The sequence below is a fragment of the Acinonyx jubatus genome, chromosome C1, assembly GCF_027475565.1.
Source record: "Acinonyx jubatus isolate Ajub_Pintada_27869175 chromosome C1, VMU_Ajub_asm_v1.0, whole genome shotgun sequence".
NCBI lineage: Eukaryota > Metazoa > Chordata > Mammalia > Carnivora > Felidae > Acinonyx > Acinonyx jubatus.
Genome location: NC_069381.1, coordinates 161,441,560 through 161,460,653, shown reverse-complemented (window position 1 = coordinate 161,460,653; position 19,094 = coordinate 161,441,560). Strand labels below are relative to the sequence as shown.

Here is a 19,094-nt window from a genome sequence, read left to right as displayed (position 1 = left end):
GAGAGGCTCCTGGGTGGCTTAGTCGGTTGAGCTTCCGACTTCGGCTCAGGTCATGATCTTGCGGTTTGTGGGTTCAAGCCCCGCGTTGGGCCCTGTGCTGACAGCTCAGAGCCTGGAGCCTGCTTTAGATTCTGTGTCTCCCTCTCTCTCTGTCTGCCCCCCCACCCCACTCTGACTGTCTCTCCTTCAAAAATAAATAAACATTAAAAAAAATATGTGAAAATTTTTTGTTAAAAGTGCAAAAGAGAGTGGATTTATGTCTTTTAGTGCTTTAAAAAATGATTTTGTTGAAGATACTTTACATGAACATGGACATAAACATGAATACTGGCTGAATGATCAGCAGGAATTGCAATCATTTGGTGAAGTGTCATTTTGGTTTTGAGTTTTGTGTGTTGTTTCAAAGATCATGGTTGTATCTAATCTTCTTTTTAAGCCTAGAAATCATCTTAGTCTAGAACTGTGCTATCCAGATCAGTAGCCAGAGCTACATGTATCTTTTAAATGTACATTGTTTAAAATGTAATAAAACTACAATTCCATTCCTCATTTGCACAAGCAACGTTTTAAGTGCTCATTTGTCACATATGGCTTAGTGGTTACTGTATTGTGAAGATGTAAACCGTTTTCATCATCACGTAAAGTTCTATTGCCACAACATTATTAGTCTAAGACATCAAAAATTAATTTGTAGAGATCAGGGACTTAGTTCATTGATATTCCATGTGGATTCCATGTAGATTATGTTGATTTGGGGGGCGTATAATATCTTTCTATCTCAATTCCTACTTTTTCCTCAACTCTCAGGTGATACTGCAAACCTTTCCTTTACATCAGAAAATTAAACTTGCTTGTTTTGAGAATTTATCATAATTTTGAAATAATTTGGAAAATTTTTAGTTTCACTGAACCAAGGTTAATAAATCATTCATGTAAGCATTTCGCTTCTTAAATGTTGAATTGAGTTTTTAATGAGGAATCCATTAACAACTGTTGGCAGCATTTTTTTTTAACTTGGTAAATGTGCTCTTGTGTTGAACTCTAAAATAAATGACCTTTGAAATAAATATGACATTTACTGAAATCTAAGTGGCTATAGTGGTCACTGAAAAGGAAAAGAAAACGTCCTATTCCAGTTTTTGCAAAAGCATTTTCTACTACACATTAGCTATTTGTCATAATATGACTGTCTTGTACTAAAATTAAACTTTCTTGATATTGGGCCATAACTGCTAAAATGATACTTTACTACTTATTGCTTTTTAAATTAAACCCTGTATTAAGCCATAGAGTGACTTGAATGTATTGTAAATAAAATGCTATAATAATGAACTGTTTTAATTACAGTCCCTAGTGTGAGTATAGAACTCAGTAAAGTTTTTATTTAAATTCTTACTATGTTTTTTTCCCTCTCAAGTTGTTTGGATCTAAGTAAAAAAGGAGGAGCTTCAGCTTTTAAAGTCATTTGAGCAAATTCCATGGCTGTTCTCCCAGTTAGTGAGTTTCACTGCATTTGCAGCAAGCTAATTGCTTCTGCTAATAAATAATCTAAAATCGATGCTGACAGCAGTTAATTGGCACAGAGATTTTATTTTGTAAAGCTCTTGGCTAACGACCTTCTTTAAATTAATAGCATTAAGTGCTATGAGGAAATAAATCTGAGGAATTGCCTGTCATTTGCTTGTCATGTCTAATAACTTCCAATAATGATGGCTGATAGATTTTTGCACATTCCATTATTGAAGTTGGTGCATGTAATTATTCTCCTCATTATATGTAAACAATTAGCAGTATTTGGTATTTCCTTCCAGTAAAGCTGTTAAATACAAGTAACATATTAGAGGTTAGAAGCCATTTTAAAATCTGGATTTTAATTATTTGAATGTAGGAAGTCTTTCATGCTATTTGGATATATTATGTGCTGTTTATTTTAAGCATTGCACTTGAACATTTTTAGAATAGGACATTTAAAAATAAGTAGTATATATGTTTTAAAGTGTGACAATTTATGGAAATTTTTGTTTGTAGCTTGAAGAAGTCATGGAAAAAGAAACTTATAAAACGGCTAAATTAATTCTTGAAAGGTTTGACCCAGACTCAAAGAAAGCAAAGGTAAGGCTGTTATATCACTGCTATTTTATTATAAATAGTGCATTGTAATAGGTCACTGTAATAACATAACTGTAATTGACAGGAGTTTGAGCCGCCATCTGCTGGAGCAGCTGTAACTGCAAGACCTGGACAAGGTAAATAACTTAGTAGAAACTGCTGCTGCTGTTGGAAAGATCCATATTTATCCAAGTGAGTTCAAAAGTGTGATAGAGGTGTGTAAAAACTTGTGTAGAATGCTTTTATGTTGATTTATACTTGGTAGTGTGGCTTATGACTTGGAGTGGATGGCAATAAGTTTACTTCATTTTTATTTTACAGGAATATGTTGATAAATAAGTAAAGATGTTATCTTTTGAGATTAAATATATGATTGATTTTAAGCTTTTGAAATTTAAATAATTCCATCAATATTTTGTTAAGTTTTTTTCCCCCTTTCTTGTAAGAATCTCTTAGGGGCGCCTGGGTGGCTCAGTCAGTTAGACATTGGACTCTTGATTTCGGCTCTCGTCGTGATCTCAAGGTTTGTGAGATCGATCCCTATGTTGGGCTCTGTGCTGACAGTAGGGAGCTTGCTTGGGATTCTGTTTCTCTCTCTTTCTCTGCCTGTCCCCTGTGCGTGCACTCTCTCTCACTCTCTCTGTCTCAAATAAATATATATATAAAAAAAGAATCTCTTAGAATGCCTTATGAAAATTCTTACATTTTTATGATTTTTTTTGAGAAATTTAATGACATTTTTGTCAAGCTTGAAGTTTCTTCTAAAAACTTTTATTTAGAAAGATAATAAAATAATTTAGAAAGTTTGAATTTCTAATAATTAAGAAAAAATAGAATTACTGCTATGTAAAACATAAACTCTTTCAAAAGTTGTGTTGTCAGATTATTAGCGAAACCATCACTACTATTGTATTAAATATTACATAAAATTTAAAAAGTTACTATTTTAAGTGGCTACATAAAGTAATTCTAAGATTGGCATGTGAAAAGATATTTTTGAGTTTGTATTGGCTTTCCTCTTTGTTCTTTTTTCTAGAATATCATAGTTTGTAAGGCTTTTGTTACAATACAGAATATATCATTTTTAAAAATTTAACTTTTGGGATGCCTGAGTGGTTCAGTTGATTAAGTGTCCGACTTCGGCTCAGGTCATGGTATCACGGTTCGTGGGTTTGAACCCCGCGTCGGGCTCTGTGCTGACAGTTCAGAGCCTGGAGTCTGGAACCTGCTTTGGATTCTGTGTCTCCTCTCTGCTCCTCCCCTGCTCGTGCTCTGTCTCTCTCTCTCTCAAAAATAAATAAACATTAAAAAAACCATTTTTTAAAATTTAACTTTTATTCTTATAAATCATCAGAATTGTAGCCTGGTTTATAAAGTTAAGGATGACTTTTAGAACTTTCAGAAGTCAATTCTTTTATAAATGTCCACAGAGACCATTGGTACTAAATAAGCCATAATACTTTTAGGTTTTCTTTTTCTTTTTCTTTTTTTTTTTTTTTTGAGTTTTTTTTTAAATGTTTAATTTTGAGAGAGAGAGAGAACGAGCAGGGGAGGGCCAGAGAGAAGGAGACACAGAACTGGAAGTGGGCTCCAGGCTCCGCCTCCGCTGTCAACACAGAGTCTGCCATGGGGCTTGAACTCATGAAATGTGAGATCATGATCTGAGCCAAAGTCAGAGGCTTAACTGACTGAGCCACCCAGGTGCCCCAGTTTTAGGTTTTCTGATTGGCAGGGCTATATGGGAAGAATCCCACCCTCTCCCATTTTCTATAAGTAGGATTTTGGTTTATAGAAATAGAAGCCTGATATTTTGATGAATATAATAAGTTTACATATGATTAAAATAAATTAGTCATAGATACTTGCACTGAAACTCCTGCCTTCATAATACGTTTAAATTTTTCTACAACTTACACTTGATTTTAGTAATTTTAAATGTTTCTTAAAATGTTTTTATTTATTTTTGAGAGAGAGACAGAGTCTAAGCAGGGGAGGGCTAGAGAGATAGGGAGACACAGAATCCGAAACAGGCTCCAGGCTCTGAGCTGTCAGCACAGAGCCCAGTGTGGGGCTCGAACTCACAAACCATGAGGTCATGACCTGAGCTGAAGTCAGACGCTTAACTGACTAAGCAACCCAGGTACCCCCTTTCTAGTAATTTTAAAAAGAGTGTTCGGTCTATAGGCCAGGTTTCTATAATTTTTACAGTATTTTGTATAACTGGTACTAACGTTTCAAAACTACTTCTTAAATAACCTTAGGAAATTTTTAAAATGTGATATTTTGCAGAAAGCTGATGCTGTTACTTAAAAAAAATCTGCTCTTTTCTCTCATTAAAAAAAAGAGGTATGAACCCTTTACTGACATTCTTAAGTATTTAATAATATTTAGGCAACATAATTTCCTTGAAGAATTTAAATTTATTTTTCCTTAGAAGCCTTTGAAACTCAAATACATTTTTTCCTTTTGATGTCATATTGTAGTCATAGAAAAACCATTGCTGGTCTCTGCTGTGGATTCCTGTGGTACTGCTTTTGGATATCCTTTTAGCCTCTTAGGGAGAATTAACCACTAGTTATAAGATAAATGAATTGTTTGTTTGTTTCTTTCTTTATTTAAAAAAATTTTTTTAACATTTATTCATTAAAAAAAATTTTTTTTAAGTTTATTTATTTTTGACAGAGACAGAGTGCGAGCATGAGCTGGGGAGGTGCAAAGAGAGAGAGGGAGACACAGAATCCAAAGCTGGCTCCAGGCTCCAAGCCGTCAGCACAGAGCCTGACACGGGGCTTGAACTCGCGCACTGTGAGATCATGACGTGGGCCAAAGTTGGACACTTAACCAACTGAGCCACCCAGGTGCCCCAAACGCTTATTCGTTTTTGAGAGACAGAGAGAGAGACAGATCATGAGCGGGGAAGGGGCAGAGAAAGGGAGACACAGAATCCGAAGCACGCTCGAGGCTCTGAGCTGTCAGCACAGAGCCCAACGCGGGGTTCGAACTCACAAACTGCAAGATCATGACCTGAGCTGAAGTCGGTTGCTCAACCGACTGAGCCACCCAGGTGCCCCATAAATGAATTGTTTATTTAAAAGAACATGTTAAATAATTCTTATGTGCAAATACCATGAGGAGTACAGAGATGAATATAATACGGTTTTCAACCTTAAGAAGCGTATAAGCTTTTTTTTTTTCCCTCTTAAAAGTATTTCTTCTGGAGGGTCCTATTGTAGTATTACTAGTTCTTCATCTGCAGTAATTAATTGCTGTTTGGAGTTTTTTCCTTATTGAAAAAAATTCTAAACTATATCTCAACTTCATTCTACTTTTTGAGAATTATAATTGAGTTTTGTTGTTTAATCCTTTCAAATCTCTTTTAGGTTTCTATTATTGTGTAGGTGACTTAGTCATACATTTTATTTATGTTTAAGTTCTCTGTTCCTGTGATTTAGTCAAATATTTATGTCTTTGCTTTTACCATTGTTCGTTCATTTGTTCTTTCCTTCCTTCTCCTCCTTCTCTCCCTCTTTTTCCTTCCTTTCCTTTCTTTTACCTGTTTCTGAACTGAAATAGGTAGGGGAAAAATATATATGTGGATATATATATATGTGCAAAAATATATATGAATATATATGTGCATAAATGGTGCTTGAATAGATTTGCTCCCAAATCAAATTGAATTGTGCTGTTCTTATTTGAATCTAACTCTCTTGCATGATTGCTGAACCAGAACTGTGGTTCACGTGTAGTAGATATATTTCTTTTATTTCTTATTACTTAGTATTAATAATATATATTATACTGAGATTGATTTTAAAATTTGAGAATAGTATTCTTTGGTTTTCTTAGGTTTAGCATTAAAAGGAATGTAATATTTACTGGAAACAATACTAACCTGACCTTCACCTTCTTTTTAATAAAGTTAATGTTTTAGAATATTTTTAGATTTACAGAAAAATTACCAAGCTAGTACAAAGAATTCCCATATACCTTTGTACGAAGTTTTCCCTGTTAACATCTTACATTAGCATAGTACATTTGTTAAAGGTAATGAGCCAATATTGATTCACTATTAAAAGTCCACATAGCTTATTCAGATTTCCTTAGTTTTTTATTTATTTATTTATTTATTTATTAATTAATTAATTATTTATTTATTTATTTTTAATGTTCCTTTTATGTTTCAGGATCTCATCCAGGATATACCACATTGCATTTAGTTGACTTGTCTTCTTAGGCTTTTTTGGCTGTGCTCGTTTCTCAGACTTGTTTTTCATGACCTTGACAGTATTAGTCTTGACCCTTTTTTATAAGGAATTTTTATCAGTGGGTGCTTAATATTAGAAAATCAGGGTAATCATTTGATATGAAGAAATAAATTAACATAAAAGGTAGATCTATGTGTATATATACATATTTACATTTAATAGAATGATAGCGGTACTTAGAACCTTAGCATTCATTCTAGTTCTGTAGAAATCATAGACTGAGAGATGGGAAGACTTTCTTCTTAGCAGATTAAAAAGTAGTAAAGTTTGGAATTAATGAAAAATGATATTTGCAAGTATAATTTTCTGAATAGATTCTATAGGATAAAGAAATCTAGATATTTGGGGTTGGTAAGAAATTTGTGTGCTATTGGGAATGGCCCATAAGACATGGAATAATTGATGATGGAGAGAGTGGGGACAATTGGTAGAGAGTCCGTAAGGAGGCAAGAAGGAATGGGATTTAGTGTACAAGTGCAGGAGTTGGCTTTCGATACGAGCGTGCATAGTTCATCAATAATAAGGGAAGACAGAGAACATGGGCAGATACAAGTAGGTAGTGAGAATTGTCTTCTGATTGTATCTATTTTCTTAATGAGAGTGAGAATGGGGGAGACATTGTTGGGGCCCTGAAGAGAATATATAAAATAGGTCTCTAGGAGACTAAGAGAGTAAATGGATTAGGAAAATGTAGGAATGCCAGGGGACACCAACGTCCACTTAAAGTTAACAGTCACGAATTTAAAGCATGGTTGTGCATGTTTTCCTGTTGTTTAGCCGTATGGGTAGAGGCATGGAGTAGGAAGAAAGTTGGTTTTAACCAGGGTTGGGGTTTTGACTAATGGATTAAATAAAGTGATAAAGGGGCAGGGTGGTGAAATTGTTTGCAAGGGAGTGATTATGACAATATATTGTAGAATCTAAGATGATCATGAGGGAAGTAAAGACATGAGAGGCGGGTGATGGACATCAAAGGTATTGGTAGTCGTGATACAGGTGTCTGAACTACAAGATCTCTTTTATATGGCTCTTGACCTTAGAATTGGTTTTACATTTTTAAAGTGCTCTAAAAAATAAGAAAGAAGAATAAGAATATCCAACTGAAGCTGTATGTGGTCCACAAAGCCCAAGATATTTACTATGTAACCCTTTACCAAAAGTTGGCTGACCCCTTTAATAACTAATGGATTATAGATCTCCCCTTGGAGTTGAAAGAATAATTGAGAAATTAAGCTGGAAGGGTAACTGTGCTTTCAGAGTGGGATGCTTGAACTTGAAAATGGTGCAGTTACCTTTAATGGCAAAGTTCTAAGATTAAGTTATGACCATAAATTCTTAACAGACTTTCTTATATTTGTTTCAAAAGGAAGTCACCTATACATTCTTTTTTACCTTTGTACATAACCCTGCATCTCTACTAATGACATTAACAAAAGAAAAGTCAATTGTATTCTGCCACAGCTAAATTTGAAATCAATAAGTATTGCAGAAAAATTTAATGGCTCTAGCAAATGGATTATAACTTCTTAAGTAGGTTTTTAGAATTTACTCACTTGTGTTAGTGGCATATGTGGAAGATTAAAGTAGAAATCACTGTTTTTGATCTTGATAGCAAAGGGAACGATACTTCATATTTTACTGTTTTTTGAGGTGTATGTTTGATTAAAAAATCTGGAAAACACTTGTAAAATAGTAAATTTACTTTTTGGGATGTTCTTAAGTGTCATATCTATACTGTTGCAGTTGTCAATTTTTTTTAATGTTCATTTATTTATTTTAAGAGAGAGAGAGAGAGAGTGGGGGAGGTTCAGAGAGAGAGGGAGAGAGAGAATCGTAAGCAGGCTGCATGCTGTCAGCACAGAGCCCGATAGAGGGCTCGGTCTCACGAACCGTGAGATCATGACCTGAGCCAAAATCAAGAGTCTGACACTTAACCGACTGAACCACCCAGGCGCCCCACACAGCTATCTATTGAATAACAAACCACCCCAAAACTTAGTGGCTTACAACAACATTCATTTGTTTTGCTCATGAATTTTCAGTGTTGGCAAGGTTTGACAGAGACTGAGCATCTCTGCCTCACATCTTTTGGATCTACCTGATTGGGCCTGGAAGATCTACTACCAGGATGGCTTACTCACATGGCCGACAAGTTGGGGCTGGCTGTTAGTTCCTCTCCGCATGGAGTTCTCTCATGGGGTCACTTGGGCTTGCTCCAACATGGTGGCTGGATTCTAAGAGCAAGCAGCCCAAGAGACAGAAAGTAGTCCTGAAAACTGGTGCATTTATATTCTCTTGGTCAAACAGGAACAGATTCAAGGGAGGGGACATAGACGTCCTCCATCCCCCATTTGATGGCAGGCAAACCAAAGCATCCTGGGCTTGTATTTTAAAACTGCCACGTGTGCCTTAATACAGGTAACAAAGGCATTTATGTCTCCATCCATTTTTCAGTGTTCATCTTAAATGCCCCATTCCCATGAACCCTTCCTTCATCCCATCACCGAGTTTAATCTCCCCATTCTTGGGCCCTCTATGGCACTTTGTTGGTTCCTTTTTTATGGCACTTACCTGCTGTTTCATGATTTTTGTGTGATCTTTGCTTGCCACCTCTGTGTGCAACTCTGCATTCCATTCAGTGGTGCTTTACTCAGAGTGGTTGCTTAATAAATGTGCTGAGTTGAAGGAAATAAAAGAAAACTTTTTCTTAGAATTAACAAATTGTGTTTAAATGTTGTAAAATAATAATTTACCAAATGGGATGTTGGTGAGTTGCCAGGTGCAGGTTGTTTAAAGTTGAAAGAGGTAGGAGACTAAGTAGAAATAAACCATCAAGGTGATGAAAAAAGTAAATGTTGAGATAAAGAATTATAAAGCAAAACATTTTTTTTTTAATGTTTATATATTTTGGGGGAGAGAGAGCGAGCATGACCATGAGTGGGAGAGGGGCAGAGAGAGAGGGAGAGAGAATCCCAAGCAGGCTCCACACTGTCAGCACAGAGCCCCAAGCAGGGCTTGAACCCATGAACCATGAGATCATGACCTGAGCCAAAATCAAGAGTTGGATGCCCAACTGACTGAGCTTCCCAGGTGTCGCCAAACATCCTCTTTTCAACTGAAGTACAATTGACATACAACATTATATTAGTTTTAAGTGTACAACATAGTGATTTGACAATTGTGTACATTAGCTTTCCAAGCTAAGTGTAGCTACCGTCTGTCACCATACAAAGTTCTTGCAATATTGTGGACTGTATTCCCTATGGTGTACTTTTCATCCCAGTGACTTACTTGTTTTATAATTGTAAATTTGTATCCCTTAAGCACCTTCACCTATTTTGCCCATCCCTCTATCCTCCCCTCCTCTCTGGCAACCACCAGTTTGTTGTCTGTATTTATGAGTCTATTTTTTATTTTGTTTGTTCATTTTATTTATTTATTTATTTATTTATTTATTTATTTATTTTAATTTACTTTTTATTTTAGTGCAAGTGGGAGACGGGGGGGGGGGGGGGAGAGAGAGAGAGAGAGAGAGAATCTTAAGCAGGCTCCCCTGAGCCAAGATCAAGAGTTGGATTCTCAACTGACTGAGCCACCCAGGCATCCCTGTTTATTTTTTTTAGATTTCACATTATAAGTGAAATTACATGGTTCTTGTCTTTTTTCTGTCTGACTTATTTCACTTAGCTTTTTATACCCTGTAGGTCCATTCATGTTGTTGCTAATGACAAGTTCTCACCCCTTTTTATGGCTGAATAATATTCCATTATATGTATAGATGTGTGTGTGTGTGTGTAAATGGCACATCTTGATCCATTCATCTGTTGATGGACACTTAGGTTGCTTCCATATCTTGTTTATTGTAAATAATGATGCATTGAACATAAGGGTGTATTTAACTTTTCAAATTAGTGTTTTTGTTTTTCTCTGGTAAGTACTCAGAAGTGGAAGTTGTATGGTATTTCTACTTTAAAATTTTTAATTTTTAAGGAAGCTCCATACTGTTTTTCATAGTGATTGCATCAATTTACATTCCTACCAATATTGTAGAAAGGTTCCCTTTCTTCCACATCCTTGCCAACACCTGTTATTTCTTGTCTTTTTGGTACTAGCCATTCTGACTAGTATGTGGTGATATCTCACAGTGGCATTGATATTCATATCCCTGATGATTAGTGATGTTGAGTTTCTTTTCATGTGTCTGTTGGCCATCTTTGTGTCTTCTTTGGAAAAACATCTAGTCATGTTCTCTGCCTGTTTTTAAATTGGATTATTTGTTTATAAAATAATATAAGAAAATATATTATTAATTTAAAAAGCAGAACAACACAAATAGTAAACTACAGGCTGGCAAGTGGCATATGTGATTAGCATATTTTCTGCTTGAAGTTGGCTTTTTTTGTATGGTCTCCTGAAGTTAGGCTGAAATTCTCAATGAAGCAGGCAACACAAATTCAGCTGATTAACAATCTTAATTCTATCTGCAATCTTAATTCCTCTTTCATGTGACATAACATTTATAGGTTCTGAGGATGAGAATGTGCATATGTGTGGGAGGCCATTTTTCTGCCTACTATACCATCTAAGTTGGATAACAGGCAGTTGGAAATTTAATCTTGAAATGCAAGTGGAAAGTAAATTTATTTCACAGATGTTTATTAAGCTCACACTCTGTGCTAATTACTTACCACATCCTGGGGCTACTAAGATGCAGTTCCTGTCTAGGAGCTCTTGGTTCAAAAGGGTGCACTCATGTAAATAATCTTAACGTATTAAGGACCACAATGAAGGTGGTAGGTACAAATCACAATGCATTATGAATTTTAGTAACAATGTGCCTTGAGAACACACTGGGATAGGACTGTTCAGGTCTACTTCACATGCAAAGATAAGAAGAGGGAAACAATGGGGTACCTTAAGAGACTGCAAATAGTGCTGTATGCCCCAAAAAGGGAGGTAGTGTTTATGTGAGGGAAGGATGATCATGAAGCATTTTGTATGCAACATTCTGGAGTTTGGGACTTTATTGTATATGTGACATGGAAAGCCACTGGAGGCTTTGCATTTTAGAAAGAACCCTTTTTTTTTTTTTTTGTAATATGGAGAATGGATTTGGAGAGAACAAGGTTGAAGACATGGAGATGGATTAGGATATAATCTATTATAGGTAAGAGATAAAGGCCTACAGGATATAAAGTTGTGGCAAAGGAGTTGAAAAAGAAGAGATTTAAGAGATAATTAAGATTTAAGCTTAGATTGACAAGATTTTATGACAATTAGATTTGGAAAGTGGGGAGTGGGAAGAGGGGTCCAGATATCACCTAGGTTTTTGGCAACTGGTTAGATGTTTTAAGCAAGATAAGCATAAGACTTGGAGTAGTACGTTTGTGTAGAAGATAATGGATTTGCTTTTGGATTTGTTGAGTCAAGTGACATCTAAGTGGTATGGTTTACAGGTAATTGATTATTTCATATGAAGCTCAGGAAGAAGGTTAAGGTTATAGGTACAGATTAGGAACGATTGGGACGTATAGATGATAGTTATTCAAACCATGGGACTGAGTGAAATTGCCCAGGGAGAGAAAACAGAGTAAGAAGGCCTATGGCAGTACTCCAGGGAATATTAACATTTAAGGGTAGATGGCAAAAGGAGCAGCCCAGGAAAAAGAAGGAATGATTAAAGTTAAAAGCAGAACTAAACTGGCATCTAGAAAGTTGAAGTGTAGTTAGGGATGCATCTGCTGTCATAGTCTGCAAAGGGTCAGGTGAGTAGAAGACAAGTGAGGCCATTGAATCTGATAAGTTATGACAGAGTTGAGGGCATTGTTGTAATAAACACTGGGATTTGTATCCTGCCTCCATCTCTTATTTTACTGTGAGAATTTGCAAGTTGCTTAGCTTTTGAGCTTTAGTTTCTTCTTTTGAAAACTAAGGATAAGAATTATCTCAAAGAGTTGGTTTAAATATTAGATGAAATTAGTAAACTCACATTAATCACCTAGTGTAGTTCCTAGTAGATAATAGGGATTCCTTAAAGAGTAGCTGTTAACAGTAATGGTGTAGGTTTGTTGGTAACCAAAGCAATGGTGTCTTCAGTGGTAAGTGGTAAGTGATATTGTAGCTAAGAAAGACAAAAAACAGATTGTGTTGGGTTGAGAAGTGAAATGTTGGGGAAGTTTTTCTTCCCTCCCAAAAGCTTTGCCTCTATGGGAAGGAAGAGGTTATGGAGTAATTTTGTTGTTAAAAGGCATCCACCTATTGAGAAAACAATCTAAGTGGAGAAATAGGGCAGAGGCTGAGTTTAAAGTAGCTTAGCATGAGTAGGATATGTAGAAGATGGTACAGTGAATATAGAGTTCAGAAAATTTTGAAAGTAAAAGACATGTCAGATCCATGGTCTTTATTATTTTGATTTTTTAAAGGAATCATATAAATTTAAACATTAGAGACCAGAATTTATATACATTTAACAATGGAAATTCTCCTGAAGATATATCCCTTATGTCTCACAGAACTACATTTAGTAATCACTTATAAAGAGCCTTATTCACCCCCAATTTAAAAATCTCCACATTTACATATGTGAATCATTCAAAAGCTTTTTCTTGACACTTTTTCTTATGAGGCTTAGAACTGGACACAGTGTTCAGAAAACCTTTGACCAGTGCTAGGGAAAATATGAGGATCATCTTTGTAGTTTTGCCAACACTCTTTAAAGAAATTTGAAACCCAGAGTAGATAAAAGACTTTTTATCTACATAAGGAACTGGTGGTATCACTAGGATGAAAATCCAGGTCTCCTAACTATAATATGGTATTCTTCCTATTCCAGCTTAATACCGAAATGAAGACAAAACCCTCTACATGTAAAGAATCAGTATTTAAAAATCTGATAAGTCAAGAGAATTATTTGATTTCTAGAACTTTTATCTCAAGAATTATCGATAATATGCTAGAGTTACAGATTTAAGTTTTTGCATAAATTGTGAATTTACACATTTAAGTCAGTTCACAAATAACTTTAGGAAAACATTTAATTTGTACATTAATGTCTACATTTTATTTTTATTATGGCTTTAGAAGTTGTAGGTTGCTTAGCTTTTGATTTATTGTAATCTCTGGAAAGTTTAGATGAATACTACTAATAGTTATTGTTTATTAAGTACTTATTAAGTACTTGTGCTTTGGTTAAGCCCTTTGTGTTGCTTATCTCATTTAATCTTTACAACAACCATAAGAAGTTAAGTATTCCTATTATGAGGAAGCTGAACTGAAAGTTGTCATCAACTTGGAAAAGGTTGCATGCACATCTAATAAACAGGGTAGAGCTGAAACTTAAATCCACACAGCTTGATCCCGGTGTCTGGTTTTTGTTTTTTTTGTTTTTGTTTTTGTTTTTGTTTTTTAGTTTCAAGTTTTTATTTAAATTCCACTTAGTTAACATACAGTGTAATATTAGTTTCAGGTATAGGATTTAGTGATTCATCACTTATATATAATACCTAGTGCTCATCACAAGTGCCCTCCTTAATATTTATCACCCATTTAACCCATTCCCCTGCCCTCCTCCCCTCCAGCAACCCTCAGTATGTTCTCTATAGATAAGGGTCTGTGTTATTGCTTGCCTGTCTCTTTTTTTCACCCCATCTTCATCTGTTTGTTTTTTAAATTCCATATGTGAGTGAAATCATATGGTATTTGTCTTTCTCTGACTTATTTCTGGCAGTCTATGTTTTTTAACAACTGTCTTGTTTTTTCATTATTTTAAAATTTGTTTATTGTAATGTACTGGTTTTTAATCTCATTCAGATTCTATTTGTTTCATTGGGAATTTAAAAATATAGACATGTACTCATTCTTGTTGAATGTGATTTTTATTGAATCAGTGACTGATCACAGATAAGGATGTTGAAACATCTTGTAGTGAAGACTTGAATTTATGAAACACTCTTTATGATACTTTGCCAGAATGATGTGAAATGCTTGGTAAATATTTTGGGGGGATGGTATTTTACATTTAAATGCAGGAAATGTTGAATATAACAATATAATACTTAGTTGAATACCATAAACATTTTAGAGAAATTATAATACAAAGCATTTGTGAATGGCAGGCGACTAAAAGTAGATAAATCTTAGATGTTTTAAATTGAGACTACCAGAATATTTCATAACACCTTACCAACTATAGATTGGATGTTGTACTACTAGGTACTTTCACCTATTGGTATTCTAATTGTTTGTTACTTGCTTTTCCTTTGAAAACAATGACACTATGTTTTCTCCCTTTCCTGACTCTCTTATATCATTTTTCTCCCTTTTCTGCCTAAATTTAGATTTAGAAATAATTAAGCCAAGGGTCTCTTTCATGGAATGCTACACATGGTGTCCTTTGTTAACTAGCTAGTTACAGACCTCATCTTTCAGTCCTACATGGCTGATGTTAAAAGGGTACTTTAGTTAAGTGCTCCAGGGTAGGTGCGCATTTAGAGGAAGCAGTTTCAAATCTTAATAGCTACTTTTAATATAGTCTAATACATGTTAAACTTTTATTTATCTGGAAGGAAAATGTCTTTTTTTGAGTTATGGTTTACCTGAAAATTGGCTGAAAAATGATTTGCAGTACCTGATACCTTGTTTTTTAAAATCAATTCAAATGACCAAATCTTAGTATAATTTCACTGATCTTAGTACCTTTTGTGTTTTTTTTTTTTTTTTAAGTAGACGCTATACCCAACCTGGGGCTTGAACTCATGACCCTGAGATCAAGCGTTGCATGCTGTACTGACTGAGCCAGCCAGGTGCCCCTCAGTACTTTTTGCAGCATTTAATGGCTTTCCTAATGTGTAACCACCTTTTAAGGTGTTCCTTGTGAGTAAAAGATAATTAGGTAACCAGCTAATTTGCAAGAGATATTAGGGTACAATTAGTCCAGGTAAAATCTGAAAATTTCTAAACTGCATGGAAAATCACCAAATACAAAGACAGTTCCATTTCTATAATGATGATCTGCTTGTAATTTATTATTTCAGTGGCTAGGTTAGAGACTAAATTAAGAGCCAGAGGAAAATTAGTTGGTCTCAGTAATAACACCCTAACTGGTCATTTGAAAATACTTTGTGTGAAAATACTGTCATCTGAAATATTATGGATGTATTCAGTAAATGCGAGCTATCAATACAGACATTATCTTATTTAATCCTTATTACAGTTCTATGAGTTAATATTATTATCCTGAATTTACAGATGAAGAAAAGAGGTTTAGTGAAGTTATCCCATCTAAGGTCTTGTAAAGCTGTAGGATTCTAACCAGACTTTTCTGATTACAGGGCCCAGGTTCTTAGCTGGTAGACTAGATTGTAGTAAACTGAAATCTGATGCTAGAGCTATACTTTTAGTGGCAGTGAACTTTTAATGAAAATCTTTAACTGCCAAACAGAGTCCAAACGTAAAATATTTTGCTTCTGGAAGTATGCATTTTTACCAGTCATGCCAATTGGAACTTAACTTCTTTAGTTTCAGCCTACTGTTTAAGGATTTGTGATAATTTAAGGTGATATGTAGAATTAAAAAGCGATAAGCACTTCTTTACTTGAGATCTTACCATTGACATTCAAGTAAGATATGGTGGGAAGGGGAAATGATAGAAGTGAAATGTTATGGAGTAGGGAATTATGAAACTTTCTGTAAAGGGCCAGATAGTAAATATAGTAAATGGCTCTGACAGTCATATGATCTCTTCTCAGCTCTTCTAAAGCAGCTATAGGCAATATGTAAACAAAAAAGAGTGTTGTCATGTTTTAATAAAACTATAAAAAGGGGCAGGAGCCTGGATATGGCACATTTACCAACCCCTAATACAGAAAATCTTGTAATTTCTGCAACTAAAAGATGAGATTTATTTAGATTTATTTGTGATGATACTGTTTATGCAGAGTGGAAGTTTTCCTTTATTGAATGTATTGACAAAAAAAATTACCAAAAGGATGTTAATAATATAAGGAGAGTGGGAATGGTACCTAATAGTAAAGAATACTTTTTCAGCATTTCTGTGACTACTTAGATTAAGTACCTCATAAATTATTTGATGATTCTAGAATATACTTCATTCATTCATTTCTTAGTTATCTTTTTTCTTATCTTGAAAAAAATCTGCCATTTTCATTAGAGTTTTCACGAATTTTAATAAACTTTCTTTCCTTCATCATAAATTAGAGAGGATTACTGTAAAAAGACATGACACATAATTGGGGATGGTTTTATTTTCATTGAATTTATTTTGAAAAGTGATACCTGTGATAGATTGAGGCTTTTTGTGTAAACATATACAGTTGGAAGTATAGGATCAGAAATGGAGTACTCTGTTATAGTCAGTTTTCAATGTACATTTTATAGATTTCTTATTATAAGAAGTCTCGACCCTAGAGATGCTTTCTGGTGCCATTAAACGTGTCATTTGTGGTATTGGCTAATACGGATATTAAATTGAAAATACACTTTTTAATTCTTATTCTCAGAGATTCGTCAGCGAACTGCAGCTCAGAGAAACCTTTCTCCAACACCAGCAAGCTCTAGCCAGGGCCCTTCTCCACAAGTTCCAGTATCTCCTGGACCACCAAAGGACAGTTCAGCCCCTGGTGGACCCCCAGAAAGAACTGTTACTCCAGCCCTATCATCAAATGTGTTACCAAGACGTCTTGGATCCCCTGCTACTTCAGTGCCTGGAATGGGTAAACAGAGCACTTAATGTTATTTACAGTTTATATTGTTTTCTCTGGTTACCAATAAAACGGGCCATTTTCAGGCAGTATGGAAATGGCATTTCATTTGGAAATAGCAGAGCAGTTATCTGATTAAGCAGGAGTTCCATATTCAATTAGCCATAACTCTTTACAGCTGGCACCTTGTGATACTGAAACCTATTTCTTGAGCTCATTTAACTGTTATGGCTTCTTTGTTTAAATGGCAATAAAACTTTGTAGTATTCTGTAGTCAACAGTATAGCATATCTTTTTATATTCAGATTTAGAATGGCTCCAGATTTATATAAAATGGGGATAGAAGAGAACACTTTTGGAATATATTCATGTTTTTTGCTGAACTCTTCACATACATTTTTAAGCATGACAACATATTCCAGGAAGACTATTTCTGCATTGTAGTCTACAGTACTATTATTGTTACTATGGGCTGGTAGATTTTTCTTTTATTAAGCCAAAGAACCTTAGTATTTTCTGACAGATACTTTAGCATAAAGTTCTATTAAATTAACATACTGCCTTTACTATTTCATTTCTTTGGATTTTCTTTGTTCAGTGTGGTAGAGCTCTAGGGGAAGACCCCATTTTTGAAGTGTAATAGATTATATTACCCTGATTATTATTTCTTTTGGAATGTGATGGTACATGGAAATCTACTGCTTCAGGAGATCACATTATTTTATATAAATTTCCGTGTCAGATTCTTGAATATGGTAGTAAATGATTTATCTTGTCTTTATTTATTAAAGTTTATTTATTTTGAGAGAGAGAGAGAGAGAGAGAGAGAGCGCGCGCATACACACATGGGGCAGAGAGAGGGAGGGAGAGGATCTCAAGCAGTCTCCATGCTGTCAGCACAGAGCTGGATTTGGGGCTCAGTCTAAACCGTGAGATCATGACCTGAGCTGAAATCAGGAGTTGGACGTTTAACTGAGTGAGCTACCCAGGGCCCCTATTTATCTTATTTTAGGATATTTAATTCTAATTTAGATGATTTTGTTATTTCATGAGTAATTACTAACCTATAATTTATAATGATTTTGAGGCTAGTGAGTAGTTGATATCAAGTATACAGGGCACTTATATAATAAAAGCAATCTAAATGTTGCTATGACAGTAGAGTTTTTTCCTGCTTTGCGTTAAAAAAAAAAGGAGCATAAGATTTTAGAAAACTGTTAATTTATAAACAAATTAAGAAAGCTGGCTGCAAATTAAATGTATATAAGTCATAACTTTAGTTACTGAAAAAATACTTTCAAATTTGACATATAATGATGTCACTTAAGGCAGCCATGTATTTTGTGAAATTTAGAAAAATTAAGTTGATTGAAAATTATTTATCTTTCTGTTATTATCTGATTGATTTGAAATACACATGATTTGTAAAGTTCTTAGTTACTGAAAAGTTATGAAAGAACTTTTTCTTGTCTGAGAATGCATGAATTATATATATTTGTGTATCTAATTAGTTTTAAGGAAATAAAAGTGTATTTATTTATTTTGAGAGAGAGAGAGAGAGGGAGAAACCTGTATAAAGTAATAAAAACTGTATTGCATGTATAAGAATAGGGTTATAGAGGGGAAATGGCCTAAATTTCACGATCATGTAAATAAAGCATATTTTACTAATGTTCTTGATTTGTTTTCCATGTAGAAGAGTATTTAAGTTGTACATTGCCAAAAATATGAATGAGTTAAATGATTTCTTATAGAGAAGATTAATAATTCATTTTTTCATTATGCCATATTTGTGGAAGAGAATCAATCTAATGTGTATTACCACAGGGCTCCCATATGTTTGAAAATTAATAACCAGCAGGTACTTGATAATTTGCCAGGTTGTGTAAAAATGACCAGTATTCCTACAATGATTGCTTTTGATGTTTGTATTAATTACCGTTATCCATAACAGCATAAATGTGGAGATGTGTTATTTTAAAAGTCATCAGTATGCACA

General features: G+C 34.6%; 1 protein-coding gene across 3 annotated transcripts in view; it reads left to right on the top strand.

The window, feature by feature from the left end:
* LNPK (lunapark, ER junction formation factor) overlaps positions 1-19,094 on the top strand; it is an 80,533-nt gene that overhangs the window by 34,110 nt on the left and 27,329 nt on the right. For all 3 annotated transcript variants that reach the window (XM_015086498.3, XM_015086490.3, XM_015086505.3), the window contains exons 7-9: positions 2,029-2,112; positions 2,195-2,246; positions 16,895-17,107. In XM_015086498.3, the coding sequence (XP_014941984.1) occupies positions 2,029-2,112; positions 2,195-2,246; positions 16,895-17,107 (349 nt within the window). The remainder of the gene's footprint in view (positions 1-2,028; positions 2,113-2,194; positions 2,247-16,894; positions 17,108-19,094) is intronic.